The sequence below is a fragment of the Sinocyclocheilus grahami genome, unplaced genomic scaffold, assembly GCF_001515645.1.
Source record: "Sinocyclocheilus grahami isolate Dianchi unplaced genomic scaffold, SAMN03320097.WGS_v1.1 scaffold249.1, whole genome shotgun sequence".
NCBI classification, from domain to species: domain Eukaryota; kingdom Metazoa; phylum Chordata; class Actinopteri; order Cypriniformes; family Cyprinidae; genus Sinocyclocheilus; species Sinocyclocheilus grahami.
This window is the reverse complement of record NW_015505428.1, coordinates 1,366,348-1,383,781: the sequence shown is the minus strand read 5'-3', so window position 1 is coordinate 1,383,781 and position 17,434 is coordinate 1,366,348. Positions and strand designations below refer to the sequence as shown.

General features: G+C 37.7%; 1 protein-coding gene across 8 annotated transcripts in view; it reads right to left on the bottom strand.

Moving 5' to 3' along the window:
- Nucleotides 1–17,434, bottom strand: part of LOC107598261 (lipopolysaccharide-responsive and beige-like anchor protein) — a 228,872-nt gene that overhangs the window by 101,987 nt on the left and 109,451 nt on the right. For all 8 annotated transcript variants that reach the window (XM_016289545.1, XM_016289547.1, XM_016289551.1 and 5 more), the window contains one exon: nucleotides 10,911–11,077. In XM_016289545.1, the coding sequence (XP_016145031.1) occupies nucleotides 10,911–11,077 (167 nt within the window). The remainder of the gene's footprint in view (nucleotides 1–10,910; nucleotides 11,078–17,434) is intronic.

Sequence of the window (17,434 nt, the reverse complement as noted above, 5' to 3'; positions counted from 1 at the left end):
TATATATGTATGTATTTTAAAATGTAATTTATTCCTGATTTTAAAAAGCATAGAAAACACAGAAGACTGCACTGTGATAAAGAAAAGAGAGAGAGAGAGAGAGAGAGAGAGAGAGAGAGAGAGAGAGAGAGGGAAAAAAGAAAAAAGGGAAGATCAGCATATCAACCCATTCAGGCAGGTTTCAGAGTGTGATGCAATACAGAAAACCAAAGAAAGGCATGGCTCCAAACATGAGGTCACAGGGCGAGGAACAGTGGTATCATGTGGTTCTATACACATGTAATTTATTCCTGATTTTAAAAAGCATAGAAAACACAGAAGACTGCACTGTGATAAAGAAAAGAGAGAGAGAGAGAGAGAGAGAGAGAGTAAGAGAACATCAGAGAAGGACAGAAGAAAAAAGGGAAGACCAGAGGGTTAAAACTGTAGAAGAGAAAGAAAGAAAGTGAGAGAGAAATATAGGTGAGATGGGTAACGGATGCCCCATCGTGCTCCAGGGCGGGAGTGAGATTTTTATGTGTCCCTCTTTCTGCTTTCGCTGCAAAAGCAAACTGCTGGGTCACAAAGATAAAGGAGATTTTTTGGTAAATGGTGAAAGTGTTGAAATAAATGACCCGACCGGAGCTGCGTGTAATTACTGCGGCTCAGAGAGTAACAATCTATCACGGTAGCGAGGGGGTGACAGAGTGCTAAGGGGTTAGTCAAAGGAGATAGCCTCTGACTAACTACTGGATCCCAGCAATCGATGCTTTCCTGATGCTGTTCCCTGGGAGAGAGCGAGACAGAAAGAAAGAGAGGGGGGAGAAAAGGCCTTAAAAACTTCCCAAATGGCTTTTCATTCAAATATTGATCAGGGCCTCCTATCGTGACCTTGCTCTGTCACGGCAGTATACTTTCTTAAGGGCATATGAAACTCATAAATCTGAGTTGCTACAGAGGAGAAGTGTGCGTGGTGTTGTGTGTAATGGCTCTCGCTGCAGCAGAGGCTCGTTTGGTACTTTATGTAGGGACGTTCTGTTAAAAGGCCTCCTCTGAGAGGAGCATGATGGGAAAAGTTGAGGGACAGATAAGAGTGTCGAGCATCACTAGTCTCAGACAAAACACAGATGCATGTTGTCTCTCTCTTTTTCAGTGAACACTTTGCTGAAATTCAAACATTTTGTTGTTGTTGTTCATGCTATTTATTTGGTTTACAAGGACACCAAAAATGCCTCCTAAAATAGCCTAAACAATATTATTTGCACACTAGATACTTAGTAGCACATCTTTTGACAACACATCTGTAATAAAGTGCTTCCTGTAGCCATCAATGACATTCCTAAGTCCCTCTACTGGCATTTAGTTTGGTCAGAGAATGAATAAGGCAGAGACGGTGCACTTGTACATATACCATATGAATAAAAGAAATGCCCTCATGCACGTCCTCATGAATTTTCAGTTTGACTGATTAACTAAATGAAAAACACATCAAGGCTATCTTTTTGCACTGCCTGTAAATTACCACAACAATCATAATAATAAGCATGGTGTTTTTTAAGGTGCCACGTAATTTAAGTAGTTATTATTTGTCTCAAGCCTTTCTCAAGATGGAGTGGTCTGTTGCATTTATTTAATGTCTTTTTCCACTTTCTCTAGAGTGAAAGCGTCCTATGGACGCTCTATATGTGTTGAATGCTGATGAAAATTATATCGCAATAAAATAAGACGAAGTAAGATGAGCTCTCTATTTGACTTGTTTTAGTAGAGTTATTTGTAATTTCAAAATTAAGCAAAAAGTAAAGATAGGCCTAACTGCTGTCACTTCAGAAAACAAGTGCACATCCCTAGTAATAATAATATAGTAATATGTAGCTAGTATTATGTTGCAATGCTTAATTAACTTGAAACAACCCAATAAATTATAAATACCTTACATTTGTGGATTTAAGCCAAGTTGGAGGTTATTCTAACTTTAAGAAGTTATTTATGATGAGTTTTATGAAGTTTGTTTTTTTCAAGTATTTTTGGGGATACAAGATTCTTAAGAAGAAAATAGCAGTGAAGATGAATTTTTGTTAAACTATCTTAAGCAGAAGGATAACTCTGTCAACCTACTTCATCAAAAAAAAGATCACACTGGTTAACTAGCTTCATCAGCTATGATACACTGGTGAACAGTAATGACTAGCACTAACCAGCAGCATAAAATAGTCTAGACAAACATAGAAAATTACTGGTCTAAGCTGGTCTTTGAATCAAAATCATTAGTGGTAAAACGTCTTTTCAGCACTACTTCTGCATTTTCAGTGGAACACTTGATGTGACTGCTGAACTCTGGGAGATCTGGAGTATGTGGAGTCTGTCATGCTAACATATGGACAACATCAGCGCTACGGGAGCCGTTAATATGTCCTTCTTTGACACTTTGTTACTATTTCTTACAGTCTGGGCCACTGTTGTGTATATACAGTCAGAGCTAAATGTTTTCATTAGGACATATTTTAATCCATTTCCATAACGCAAAAGAGGAGAGCTACGAGAAGCCATTTTCGCATCATTTATGTGATATATCCCCAGGAATCTGCAGCTGTCAACCCTTTACATGCTCTCTGAAGATTTACAGATAGACTGGGAAGACATTGCAAGCTGTCAAGCTTAAGGCAGGGAAATGGGGTCCATACAAAGCTCTGCATGTGAAAAACATGAATGTGTGGCGAGCTGCCCACCGGTGATAGATATTCTGCATAGCTAATCCATGTTTACAGCTAACGTCTCAAGTAAGAGGTTGTACGTCTAGGTGTATCGTGCTGGTTTTGTTTGAAAGGGTTTGAGATTCTTTGGAAGAAAGTCTAATTTGTTTCCATCATAGATGAAGAGGGGAGGATAAGAAGGGAGAAAAGAGAGTGAAACAGCTGCTCTCTCTCTATCTGGCCCGCAGTCTTGTGGGGTGTTTGTACATGGTTTCTCAAGTGTTTATAGCCAAACCGAGCCATTAATGGAACTTGTTAAACAGCTTATGAAGAAATGTAAATAAAAGCATGTATATGTTATGACATAATGTAATCTGCTAAGCATTTTGCCTTATCTTTGCCAGGACCACGCAGGCCAAGTTGATAAAATCATTTATAGTTTGTCATGAGATGATTTAATGTGGAGAAGATTGTCATTGTCAACATTTCTCATGGTACTCTGCATTCTGCTCGTATAACAAATTCTGCATTCGAGGAATAATCCACCCAAAAGTGAACAAACTAAGAATTTTTAAAGAATGTACCGGACAATCTTTTCAATGAATGGGGACTGAAGCTTTCCAGCTTCAAAAAAGGATGCAACAGCCCGAAAAAGGTCATCTCTTCAACTTATGCACTACAATCCAAGCCTTCTTAAGCCATGCCACTCAATAAGTCAGTAAGTTATGAGAAATGAATCAGTCTAGTCCATAACAATCATTCAGGGCTGCGTTTTCCAGAAGCATTTTGCCTATAAGGATGATTCTTTTTTACATGGACAAATTGGAGATATATATATATATATATATATATATATATATATATACACACACACACACACACACACACTACTGGTCAAAAGTTTGGCATCAGAACGATTTTTAATGTTTTTTACATGAGTTTCTTATGGCTGCATTTATTTGATAAAACATACAGGAAAAAATTTTATATTGTGAAATATATTTATGATGTAAAATAACGTTTTTCTATTTTAATATACATTCAAATCTAATGTATTTCTGTGATGCGCAGCTGTATTTTCAGCATCATTACTCCAGTCTTCAGTGTCACATGATCTTCAGAAATCAGTATAATATGCTGATTTATTATCAGTGCTGGAGACTGTTGTGCTGCTTAATATTTTTTTGGGAACCTGTGATACTTTTTTCAGGATTCTTTGATGAATAAAAAGTTAAAAAGAAGAGCATTTATTCAAAATATAAATATTTTCTTTAGAAGTAAATATACTGTGATTCAGCTTCCAGGTGAAAAACACCTACCAGGTGTGACCCAATGGCATTTACTCCAGACATCCCAAGAATATCGCTGAACTGCTAGTTTTGGTAAGAAATTATGCAAATCTTTTTTTGCAGGTATGTGTCCTGTTGCATTAAGAAAAAAAACTAGTTATAATTCTATACAGTATGTAATATAGTCTGTGTTACAGTATTAATTAGAGATAATACTATTTTAGGTTGAGTGAATTTACCCAGTATTCAGTAAACTGCACTGACTCTCCTCTTATTTTCAGTATCTTCTGTAAAATGATATTGGTGGATTGGTGGATGATGTGGCGGGCTACACGCGTGATGCCTTGTGGTGGGAGAGCGGTAACGGAGTGCTTGTGTAGCTTTGGCGAGAAGGACAGCAGGGTGCTCTCACAACAACCTGAGCATCATTAACCAGTAGAGATGATGTATGACTTGCATTACCTACACCAAATGTGACGACATTAATGAAGCATCTCAAACAACACCAAATGAGAACCTATGGTGGTTGTGTGTGCGTGTGTGTGTGTGTGTGTGTGTGACTGAGGGGGCAGAACCTTTGTCCATCTATTGTTATGTATGACAGAACTCAGCACTCCCGTGAGAACAGCAATGTTTGTGTGTTCGTGGAACCGAGAGAATAAGGAAGATGGGTAGAAATCCTATTATGTAATTTTCCTTAATATTATATCTCTAAAATAGTGGTCATCAACTGGTTTCGTTTCAGGACCCAGATTTGGACATCAAGTGCTGGATTAATACAGTACGAAATTTATATCATATAAAAAGTAACAAAAATACCCAACACAGGTTCATTGAAAATATATGCGTTTTAAATCTATGTTGAAGACCCATCTCTTTTCTGCTGCTTTTAACTGTTCTTAGCTACATGGGGTTTGTTTAATGTTTTGATGTGTGTGTGTGTGTGTTTTGTAATTTTGGGTTGTGTTGTTTTTAAACGTGCTATAGTGATTACGTGGCCTTGTTGCGCGTTTCATGGCAGTTTCAAAGTGAAATGTCCAGTGAGTGGCACTAAAAATGCGCTTTCAATACCTGTCTGTGGCCAAGTTTTTATTACGTTGGTTCAGGTACTGAGCAAACCTACGGTGTTAGAAAACCCATGCATATGAAGCTGGATATGTGATGCTAATGTTCAAAAGTATCCGTTTTCAATTCTCGCAGCATGTTAAAATTGTTTTGAAGTCATAACATAATATTGTGCAAGGAATTGTGAGAAAATTAGGCTTTCTTCAAAACTCTGGCCCTGTAAATCATACTTTGTGTGAAAAGGAATAAAAGCTGTCAGATTTTTACTGCCTCTAGTGTTCATTTCAACTGGAAACGGCAGCGATTCAGGTGTATAGTTAAGTTTTTTTAGTTTTGGATAAACATAGGTAGAGGCATGTATTTCCAACAAGCCTGGGTAGAAAATAACCTTGAAATTAAACATAGGCCCATTCATATGCCAAATTATTAACATGAAAAAGGTGTAGAGAAGTTTTTTAAAAGGCCTTGACAGGTGCAAAGAATAGCACACTGGATCCTCTGTCTGTTATATACAACACTGTTACTCCAACAACTGCTCAGAAATGCCCCAATCCTCTGTTATTAGTTCTAAAGTGATGCAGACAATTAAGGTTTGGACTGTTTCTAAGCAAAATGCTAAATTGTAAAAAGTTCTATATACCCAAGAGGGTTTCATGACTCAATAAATAAACAGACAAAAATAAAATAAAAATGTCTCTGAAATGTAACATATCTTAAAAACGTGTCGAAATACTGCCTGTAGTCATGCTACAGTGCCCAGTGTTCCTCAGCTTCTGATGGGCAGGGCATGAAATGACAAAGCACAGGATAAAATAGTAATGCTAATATTGATAGTTTGTCCATTACAGGTCAGCTAACTGTCCTCTGGAACAGTTACAAAGCTGTTAGTTTCGATTTCACAAGGCCGATCAATACGCGGGCATACTGTTTCAATTTTGCCTGCATTGATTTTCTCTATAACACCACAACCCTGCAGCATTCATCTCTCTGAAAGAAGGGAAGATTTGATTTACTGAAGAAAAATTGGAGTGCACATCACAAAGGTTTCTGCCGGCGTGGGTTCCTGACACAGAAAAGATGGATGTCCCCAGGCAGGGGTGCCTCCAGCCCCGAGGAGCTCCATTAGAGATCACTGGAGCTGCTGCTGGAAATGACTCGCATTAGAGGAGGAGAGAGAAAGAATGAGAGAGAGATAGGGTGTGATGGTGGGAAACGAAAGTGAGAAAACAGATATAAAAAAAGAGAGTGCAAAAGAAAGAAGAGCACAATAATAAGCAGGAGTCTTAAGAACAACTGCCCCAGTTTCTGATAAAACCTGGTATTTCTTCAATAACTGGCACTTTTCACAAAGAGAATACAAAACAGGGTGTGAAACCCTTAAAAACGGCCATTTTCGGTCTTTCAAGAAATGGTCAGTAGAAGGTGGTGCAAAAATGCTGATTGTCAATGTTGAGTGTTTCCCAATTTTTCAACCCTGTTAGCATGTATTTAATATCTAAATAGAGTTATCTAAATAAAAACCCTAATTAGTGTGATTGGTATTTCCAAAACAGGCAATATAATTTAAAAAAAAGTATTTTTTGGGGGCAGAAAATGCTGGTTTGTAATTACTGACAAACTTATATTTACAATAAAATTGGTGAGATCGGTATTTTCAAAACGGGTAAAATCTATAAAATTCATTAAATAAATTTTACATTTTTGGGAGCAAATGTTAGTTTATAATTTGTGATGCATGCATATTTACTATAAAAATAAATAGTTTATTTATTTTTGTAAACCTTGTCACCATGTATTTAATCTAAAAAAATATATATAATAAAATAAAAAAACATTGATGTGATTGATTTTTCCAAAACAGGCAAAAGCCAGAAAATGTTAAAATAAATAAATAAATAGTAAATTTTTAGGAGAAAATGTTACGTTTACTGATGCACTTATATTTACTATAAGGAGAAAATTCCTACAGTACCTTGCATAACAGGGTCTGAAAGGTTGAGTTTTATGAAGGCAGACAACACTACAAATTGTGTAAAAGCCAGGAGGAAAAAAAAAAAAGAGAGAGATGTTACTTCCTGGGCATACAAATTTTGATAAAAGCCATACAAAACTGTAAAAGAGGGGATACTGCTTGTACACAGCCAAACAGCACACATTCTCTAATGGTTTGAACAAAATGAGCAACCAAAGATGATCTCATTCACAGAAATGTTCAACTCTTAAACCATAGTTTGCTCTTCATATCTGTGAGCTTGTGCACTACAAAAATATCCCCTTCTTTCAAGCTGTCTATTCTTCATTTCATCTGCTTTCATCTTCCTCATCTTCTCCCTGACAGTGTTTGAGGGTGTGGAACTGCTCTGAGCGCAGGAGCAGAGTGAATTTCCATGCTACATTAGTCCCACCATCAGAATGCAATGAAGAAGAATATGAGAGGAAGACTCATCTGTCCTGTGAGACTCCCGTTCCTCCTCCTCCCTATCATCTCTCTTTCGGCCGACCACTTTACTGGCGTGTCATCTACATGAAAGATCATCGGTCTCTTGACCCAAATAAACATGACCACACTGATGAAACTGAAAAAAGAGAGGGAGAGAGAGGAACGGCAGGCGGCAAAAGAAAGAAAAAAGAATGCTATCAGCAGCCTCATTTGTGGGCACCGTGTTTATTTTGTCTGGTTTTGGCAGACGCTAGCGCCACATGTTCAGCTGCTTCACCAGATGAAAGACGACAGGTGGATGCATCTGTCTGTCAATCTGAGATCCAATCAAAAAAGAAGGGCCATGGACAGCGCAGAATGGGACAGTCCCAAATCAGTAAGTGGAATATGTGTGTATGTGTTGGTATATGTGTGTCTGTTCCTTTGTTAGCCGGAGTGCAAAGCCCCATGGACCTCTCTGATAATGCATCCACGAACGAGAAAGGGAGGGAGCACGTGAGGAATGAAAGCAGGAACGAGAGAAAATCACCTAACACCTCAACTCTCCTGAGGACGGGGCTGCTGTAAGCTGGATATTAAGACACAAATTGCATTCAGGCGGGTCAGTAGGTGTCAGATGATATTAGATGCCTGCCATGAGGAAACAACAACTACCATCAGCCGGGAAGGAAAATAATATTTTCATTTTCAGCCTTTTATTGAATGGAAACTTTGGGGAATACGTCTTTATAGGGGGGAGCTAGCGGGCTTGCAAATTTAACACTCCCAACAAAAGGGTGTAATCATGGCAGCTGAGTGCTCTTTGAGGAATCTGATTTCATTTCCAATGAGGAGAAAAACAAGATTTTGCTGTGTGTGTGTGTGTTGTCTCTCAACGCTTCAATGCTGTTGTTTTCTTTTGTTATCTAAAACGGTGGATGTGTGTCATTTCTAATGGTTTTACAGCAAGACCAATGCTCTATGAATATGGTGCACTTTGGTGTCCCATGACTTTTTAAACAAAGCATTAGAGGCACAGATCCTATCAATTTATTGTGACAGCTAATTGATAACTATTATCTAAAACAGTCGCATCTGAATTGGGTCTGAATTTGATTTGAGGTCTTAATCTTCTTGATATGCTGATATCAGCATTTAATATCACAACCCTTTTGTGTTGACACAATCTGTGGAACTGATATTCAATTTATTGCTGCAAAAATATTTGTACAAATAATTCTAAGTCATTAATTCATTTTTTTTTTTTAAAGTATCCTGGTTCCACATCTTGCATCCAAACCTGTTATCACGTGATTTTCATCAAAACCCAAAAAGTAGCATCTCAAGAATTCTGTTGTTCTGTCAAATGCATTTGTCAACCCTGTTATCCAATATATATAATATTATATCCAATACCTAATACACATTGTTATAATATTGAATTATTTTTCTTTGCTTCCAAAAGCTAGCTCCCGCCACATAATAGTTTAATTTAAGCTAAATCTTCATCGCCATTTCCCATTGCAGATATTCTGTATTTGACAACCATTGTGTAATTATGATGATTATTGAATTTTTATTGCCAGAAATTACAAATCACGCCATTTTAACCTGCATTTAGACAAAAATGGCTAACTTTATCTTAAAAATATTTTTTCCCCCAAAAATGTTGTCAATGATTTACAATCACCATTTTTACCCTTTTTGTGGTAAGTTCCAAGTGAATAACTCCCTTCCAGCTTTTCAATCCATGATTAGATGTGAAAATAACCCAGTGTACACATGCAGCTGCAAGTTGCATGTTGCATTGTGAGTGTGTGTCCCTTCTTTTATTTCCAGATGTTGTTCTCTCTTCTAGTTACCGATCTCCAGCTCTCCAGCATTTTTGCCCATGACCTTCTGGGTAATTGAGCAGAAGTATTGATGTAACAGCAGGGTCTGATTGTGATTTATTAAACACACTCTGAGACTGTGCCAGCGTCACCACGCGCCCATCGCATGCTATTACAAAAGTCATCAATAGCTCTGCTACATAAAGGCCGGTAATGGGGAGAGAGCCAAGAGAGAGAACAGAGCGCCCTGCCATTATATGACTGCAGAATACTGAGAGGAAAGAACAGAGAGAGAGAGAGAGAAAGAGAAAGAGAAAGAGAGAGCACAAAATCTTGATACAACAAACCACAGACAGGTCTCCAAAGCTCCAGAGAACACATTTTGTCAGGACAAAGGAAAAAAATTGAACTACAGAGTCAATGAGGTTCTTGGGCAACAAACTAGATTAGAGAAAAACAGTGCATGACTGCTTCATTATGGGATATTTCTGTGTGTTTACAGAGATAAATATAGCTCCTCATGTTTCCTTCAGTAATGGCCAGGTAGCATTCACTGGCTTTCATCCCATTCCAACAGCAATGCATCATACACAGAAACCGAAGCAATAAGACATAACCCAGGCTCAGAAGCCTGACTGTAAAACTCCATTAGAGCCCATAATGGGCAGAAATGTAGGTTTAGCATATCGTGAGAGAGGTAAATAATATGAGGTCTAATGATTACGGATGATTTAGTATGGGGTACAATAGGATGCAGGTGTACTAATAAACAGAGGAGAGCCTATCACCTATCACTATAGACGTCTGTTCACAGACCATCTGGTGCATGATCCCCCAAAAATAAAATAAAATAAAATATTAAAAATAATATTTAAAAATTATTGCATGTTAATGCTAGACAACATAATTTCATAAATAATTCAGTGCCAGTAACTGAATGGTTGATACTCCAAGTAGATGGCAGGTATTGCAGCTTTACGTCGATTGCTTCCCAACATAAAATGGAAAAAGTAGTAGTAATAGTACAGGATGATGAAAACGAAGAAGAAGAAGCAGTATGTAGCTACTACTGCCACACAAAATTATGATTATGACCAAGACACTCATATTTTGAGTGTAATTCATTGGCCAAAAAAGTGAAAACACAACAAAATAAATTAAATTAATGAAAGAAAGAAAGAAAGATGAATTTGACTGGTGACATTATTGTATTATTTTCTATTTAATGTCTACAGACATCATAATTTTGTTATTGTGAATTCTTTTCGCCACAATAATCATGCAGTGAAAATCCAATATTGTGACAGCCCGATCACCAATCTGATTAGTTGGCTTTATCCCAAGTTCCAGTAAGAAAATAAGTCTGGCTGTAAACAAAGTCAGGTTAAAGGGATAGTTGATGATGACAGAATTTTCCTTTTTGGGTGAACTATCCCTTTAACCAGTGTGATATAATAATGCTTTTGAGGAACAACTAATCACTGGGTCATTAGTGGTATAATCAATTTCAGTTTACTTCTGTGGCATTACAAGTGTTCACTTCATTTTCAAGATAACGAAGAGTAAGATGGTGAATATATATAATAATATGGTGTCAGCAGCACATTTGGTCCAAGTCATATAACTGAACTTGTACCTGAAAGTAGAGCAGCCCCAGGCTCCGTGCTTATCTGTGAGGATGTTCACAATCTTCTGGATGAGCTGGGTGGACGTGACGTGATCCCGGTACTTGGCGGCCCTGATCAGGTGATCGCACATCTTCTCCTCATCGCGTTTCTCAGCGGCATACTGAGCACATTGAGACTGCAGACAGAAGAAAACCGCTCTTGTGAGTAATCGTGCTCTTATATGCATTTTATTCGATCAATGAAGATATTAAACCGTTCATTCAAAACATATGTCCCTATTTGTGACCCTGGACCACAACACTAGTCTTAAGTGTAAATTTTGAATGTCGAAATTGAGATTTATACATCATCTGAAAGCCGAATAAATAAGCTTTCCATTGATGTATGGTTTGTTAGGATAGAACAATATTTGGCCGAGATACAACTATTTGAAAATCTGGAATCTGAGGGTGCAAAAAAATCTAAATACTGAGAAAATCGCCTTTAAAGTTGTTCAACTGAAGTTCTTAGCAATGCATATTACTAATCAAAAATGAAGTTTTGATATATTTACGGTAGGAAATTTACAAAATATCTTCATGGAACATGATCTTTACTTAATATCCTAATGATTTTTGGCATAAAAGAAAAATCTATAATTTTGACCCATACAATGTATTTTTGGCTATTGCTACAAATATCTTCATGCAACTTAAGACTGCTTTTGTGCTCCAGGGTCACATTTAAAAGCTACAATACAAACATGTCACATACAAACAAGTTGAAGGCACAAGTGTGCTCCTTTTACCTGAGAAGAATGCTGTCTATCAGAACGGGTGATGAAAACAAAGCACACTACATCATTAGAGTGTGTGTTGACGCCTCAGCGTATGAGTGTGTGTGTGTGTGTGTGTGTGTATGCGGTAACTCCATACACGCAGGAAACAAATGGAACTCTGGGTCATTTCCAGGCTGTTGTCACAGTGATTAATAACACTGGACATGTATTTGCTAATGCCTTTGGGCTACGCTAAAAAATGTAGAAACTACCCATAATGCACAAGGAGACATTTTTCTTTGTCAGAATTTGTTATTGAACGCAAATGCAATCCTTTAACAAAGCACCTCGCACTGCAAATATCCCTCTGATAAAACTTCAATTCGGTTTTTATCTGGTACTACCCAAAGCAGAAAAGTAAATGAATAAGCCGTCCTCTGCGGAAACCAATGTCCCAATCAGAATCAATAAATCAGGAGACGAGTAACAAAGCTGGTGAGATGCTGGAATGAATTCAACCCAGAATAAGCGAAAACAGCCCACCAAGCGCAAAACAACATGGGTTCGTTTTTTTCCCGGTGCCTCTTATCTGATTCTGATGCAACGTCTAGCAAACAGCAATCAAGCGGAAAGGTTACGGCAACCACTAGAGCTTGTTTTAATGTAATTCCCTCTGCTTCATCCATTGCGTGTTATGGCCCTAAATTAAATTAGCTTTGGACAGCACCCGCCTCAGACAACAAATACAGTGAAGGCAGATGCCAAAGCCTGCCTCGGTAAAGTTAGTGGTAAACGCTCCAAAGTGCCTTCTAATGGGCCCTCCTCTCCAATTTGAGGATCGACTCTTCATGTATGACAGAAAATCCATAGAGATAAATCACATTAGGGGGGGCTTCCCTCTCCTAATTATCAATCTGTGTCTCATTTCGCTGTTCTTAACTCTGCAGTGACCTTAAAGCCATGAGAAGAGGACGGTGGAATAAAAGAGAGATAAAAGGCAAAGGGTGAATCTTTAAATGTGAACCTATTTGAGTGTCTAGTGTAACAAAAGAGCGGGAATAAAGGAACGGGAAAAAAAGACCGCGATTTGTCTCTGTTCGGTGTGGAAAGTCAAGTCTGGGTAAGAAATGGAAAATTCTAGATGGGTAACATTGGTTTTGATGAAAGAATGGAGGAAAGAAAAAACAAGCAAAAGAACGAGTTTGACAACAATAAAAGGTGCACAGATATTATTAATGACTTATGCAATCAAATACTTTTTTAAATATTTAAGACTTTTTAAGTTTGTAATATTTAGAATTTGTAATATTCATTGAAATAAACCGTTTTGAAGTTTGTTCTGAAGGTGTTTTCTGAATCAGAAACAAACATAGCAATCATCCATATTTTTTTCATTGTTCCCTTCAACGACTGATTAACACATTATTAATTAGCCGTCGTGAGTTCAAACACTTTGGCATAAACAGGCACTTTATCAACTAGTGTCAACGGCACCAAATCCCTGAGCTCCATAATGGGCTTCGTAATTTTCATGAACTTCCTGACAAATTACTTCCTTGCAGCTGAACATACAGGCTGCATTATAGGACACATTCAGGTGAACACAGCAGTGACATTATCATCACGTTTGGGGCTGTAATTCTGAAGTGACGTCATAAGACTTCTGGAAACCCTACCAGGTGAACTTAATTCAAAGGGTCTTGCACATGTTTGGCAGTCCACTGAAGAGGGAAGCACAATCTGCAGTCACAGTGCGGCTGAAGCTGAAGCCATAGAGGCAGAGAGAAAACCATGAAAGCAATGTGTTTATGACTTCAGACAGAGTCATCATCCACATCTCCAAATGTTCTGTGTTCTGGAGAACTGAAACGGACAGGGTCAGCACTCATTTCCTTCAACGGACTACACCCATGACAAAACATTAGAGCCATATTATTGTAAAAAATCTGTATCGTCTACAGTAGTCTAGAACTATTTATTCAGCACTTCAATAAAGGTCCAAATAAAATGCATATTTTGGAGTTTGACAAAAGTAGGCAACTGAATTAACAAGATATGTGACCCTGGATTCTTAAATCGCTGGGGTATATTTGTAGCAATACAAACACACACACACACACACACACACACGCTGAGGCGTCAACACACACTCTAATGATGTAGTGTGCTTTGTTTTCATCACCCGTTCTGATAGACAGCATTCTTCTCAGGTAAAAGGAGCACACTTGTGCCTTCAACTTGTTTGTATGTGACATGTTTGTACTGTAACTTTTAAATGTGACCCTGGAGCACAAAAGCAGTCTTAAGTTGCACGAAGATATTTGTAGCAATAGCCAAAAATACATTGTATGGGTCAAATATAAATATATCAAAACATAATTTTTGATTAGTAATATGTATTGCTAAGAACTTCATTTGAACAACTTTAAAGATGATTTTCTCAATATTTAGATTTTTTTGCACCCTCAGATTCCAGATTTTCAAATAGTTGTATCTCGGCCAAATATTGTCCTATCCTAACAAACCATACATCAGTAGAAAGCTTATTTATTCAGTCATTTGCATAAACATAAAAAAAAATTACCCTTATGACTGGTTTTGTGGTCCAGGGTCACATATTTAAAATGTATTTACTCCAAATTTGAAATCAAAAACAAATGGGAGCTGTTAAATTTAACAAGATTAAACATGTTTAACACCTTTTTTTCAGTATGATCAGATTTTTTTTAAATCACATACACGCACACAACTCACTTCGTGCTGTAGCAGAGCATCCATTTACTAGTAAATCATTGAGAAAGACTCTCATGGGTAATTTATTAATAAATCAATCCTGATTGGGACATTTAACAAAAGTAGTCATTCACATTTTAGTTGATCATGATGAAGCTCAACTTCTTGTTGTGTCAGAGCCTGCTAATTATATGTTGGAGCATTATTTTGTTTTATAGTAATATTTGCTGCATGTTTCCACTTGTAGAAAGCTGCAGATATAAATAAATGAACAATACCATTGACAAGAATGGTAGCCCCCTTTATGTCTTTTTTAGAAAAAGAGTATTTCAACAAACTGCATTGGTTTCTGAAATCTTCTGAATGTGTGGCAATAGGTTTCGGTATAAAATCCAGGCCTATTGTTGTATAGGCCAGTGGAACAAAAATCACTTTTAAATAAGTTTTTCATATTCAGAATTAATTGGGAACTAAAGCAAAACAACATACCAATAACTACTATTTTCCAGTGTTAGCAGATCCCAACGTTTCCTTGTAACAAGATATGAACAATCATGGGCTGCAGGTATACCCTCTCCTCCCTAAACAGGGTAGCAAGGTTAAACAAAATAATCATCATCTGCCAGGGACCAGAACTCATTATGTTGCGGAGGATATGCACGCGCCACTCAGAGAAACAAAATGAATAACGAGCATACGCCATGTTCGTCGGCCAATCAAATTCGAGAGATTTTCATTGCACTTGATCTTTTGACCCACTTTCTTTCCAAATGTAAAGTCGCAGCGTAAAAATTACAGCCAGGGGAATTCAGCTGGGAAAGTGAAAAGTGACAACCAAGAAAAATGACGGCTTAAAAGTACAATAGCGAACAAAAGTCACAGAATGACAAAGGCTGACAGGCACTTCAATTCTGGAGCGATACTGCTGTCAGCCAACGCCTCTCTGTATTGATTTCCCTCCATCCCTTGTTCCCTCGGCGATAGATGGAGCAGGAATCTAGTGTAAAGCAACTAGAGAGACAGAAAATGTTACCACCCCCTTCCCAGAGTCAGGGTGACCATCAAGGTTAACACAGGTGTAACAACTTATCAAAGTATCTCTGGCTTCTCTCTTCCCCGCCTTCATTTCGTGCTTTTAATGGACTAGTCACAATGCGTAGATAGCAGATTCTTCATCTTTCCTCCCACCTCCTCTCCAAAAAAAAGGCATTTATTTGGATCCATTACTCTACACGGGCAGCTGACGCCTACAACTTCAAGGTCACGCCGTGTGAGAAATTGTAGGAATTAAGTGTCCTTTGAGGTGAAAAATAGTCAAATGAAGGAGATGTGCGGCGATTGAAAAATGAACACGTCTGCCGGCAGGCGACGAGGAGCAGGTGTGGATGAATGTGAATATGGGATAATATTTTTACTTCTGGTAAATAAGGGAACCACATTTGGTCCTGAGCCCAATGAACAAAAAAATACAAGCAAAGCGTCACTGTTGGGAGGGTGATAACACGGGTCAAATGAACAGTATGAAAAGATATCTTCACAAGCAGAAGAAAAAAAAAAATGTATATATATATATATATATTATAATCATATTATTTCTAAGAGCCATTGTGATTTCTGTCTGTATTTAAAGCTGAAGTGTGTAGTTTTTCCCAAGTTTAAACACATGCTCCTATCCCAGCTGAGCAGGCAGAACACAAAATGACTGAGGGTTATTACTATTATTATTACATGCTAAATACCAATAATATCAAGAAAAAGTTAATGCATAATGCAGGACTAATCAATTATAAACAAGTCTGAAATACACCATGACTCTTATTCTGACATGTCTATATGCTGCATGCTTTCAGTTGTTGATTTAAAGAATAAATAGGCACTCTTACAACCATCTACAACATATTACAATATAAAAACCATAAAGTAAACAATTATAATTCACCAACAGTAGAACTGTGAGCACCGTGATTTGACTCTGAATGTGCAACGCTCACATTTATTTCATTAAATCATAGCCTTTTGAAGTTTAATAGTCACATTAGGCTATATCGTGACTATTGTTTTTCCTTCTCCAAATTTAAGACCTCTTAAAATGACAATTATTACTTTTACGGGACCATTTAAGATACCTAAGACTTTATGATCTTAAATGAGAATGTTGTCAGCATATATTGATTATTCTATCAATCAAATGACATATCGTGTAATTATTTGGATTACAAATTCTACTACTAAAATAAAAACAAAAAGGTATGCGTCTAACCCTTCAGTGTTGTAAATGTGAATGTAGTGAGAAAGACAGGGAGCAGAAGAGTGCTGGGGACGATACAGTATAATGACCTGCTGCACTGCCATCACCTGGGGAATTAATTATAGCAAGAAGAAGAGAGGACAGAACAAGGGAGAGAAAGAAAGAGCATGTATGTGTGTATTCCACAAAGCCATTATTTGCAGTAAAGATAGCTGCTGACTTATCAAAGAGCACAAGTGTAACCTTACTGAAGCTCTAAGTGAACATCATTTAGATGTGCTTTTGTTTGGCTAGTACAGATAACCATCAGAGGCTGGAGGAATAGTGAACACGCACGCTGGAATAATGCGAGGTCATGAGTCTCATTTCGCAGTTGATGTCATTAACTCCTAGTCTCCTCTTACAGAAACACAGACACTAAACGCTAATGAAGTGGCCCATCACCTCTCTTCACACTCACTTCAGTCGGGAGGCAACTCAATTACACTCCATCACTTCAATATCAAGTAAAAGCTAACAAAAAAAGCAAGAGAGTGAACGAGAGAACAATGACCTCGTTCTATCACATCCGAGAGATCTGGCCTTGTGGCCCAGTATCCTACACATTTCATTTCTAATAAAGAAAGACTCTCATTAAAGAAGCAAGTCACTCTCTTTCCCTAAATCTGTCCTTTCTTTTCTCCCTCGCAGGTATCGGCCGCCATTGTACAGTTGTTACCGGAAAAATATTTTCCGTATTAGGGATCCTATTAGAAAGAGAACACTAAAAGATAATTGGATTTCCAGCGGCTACC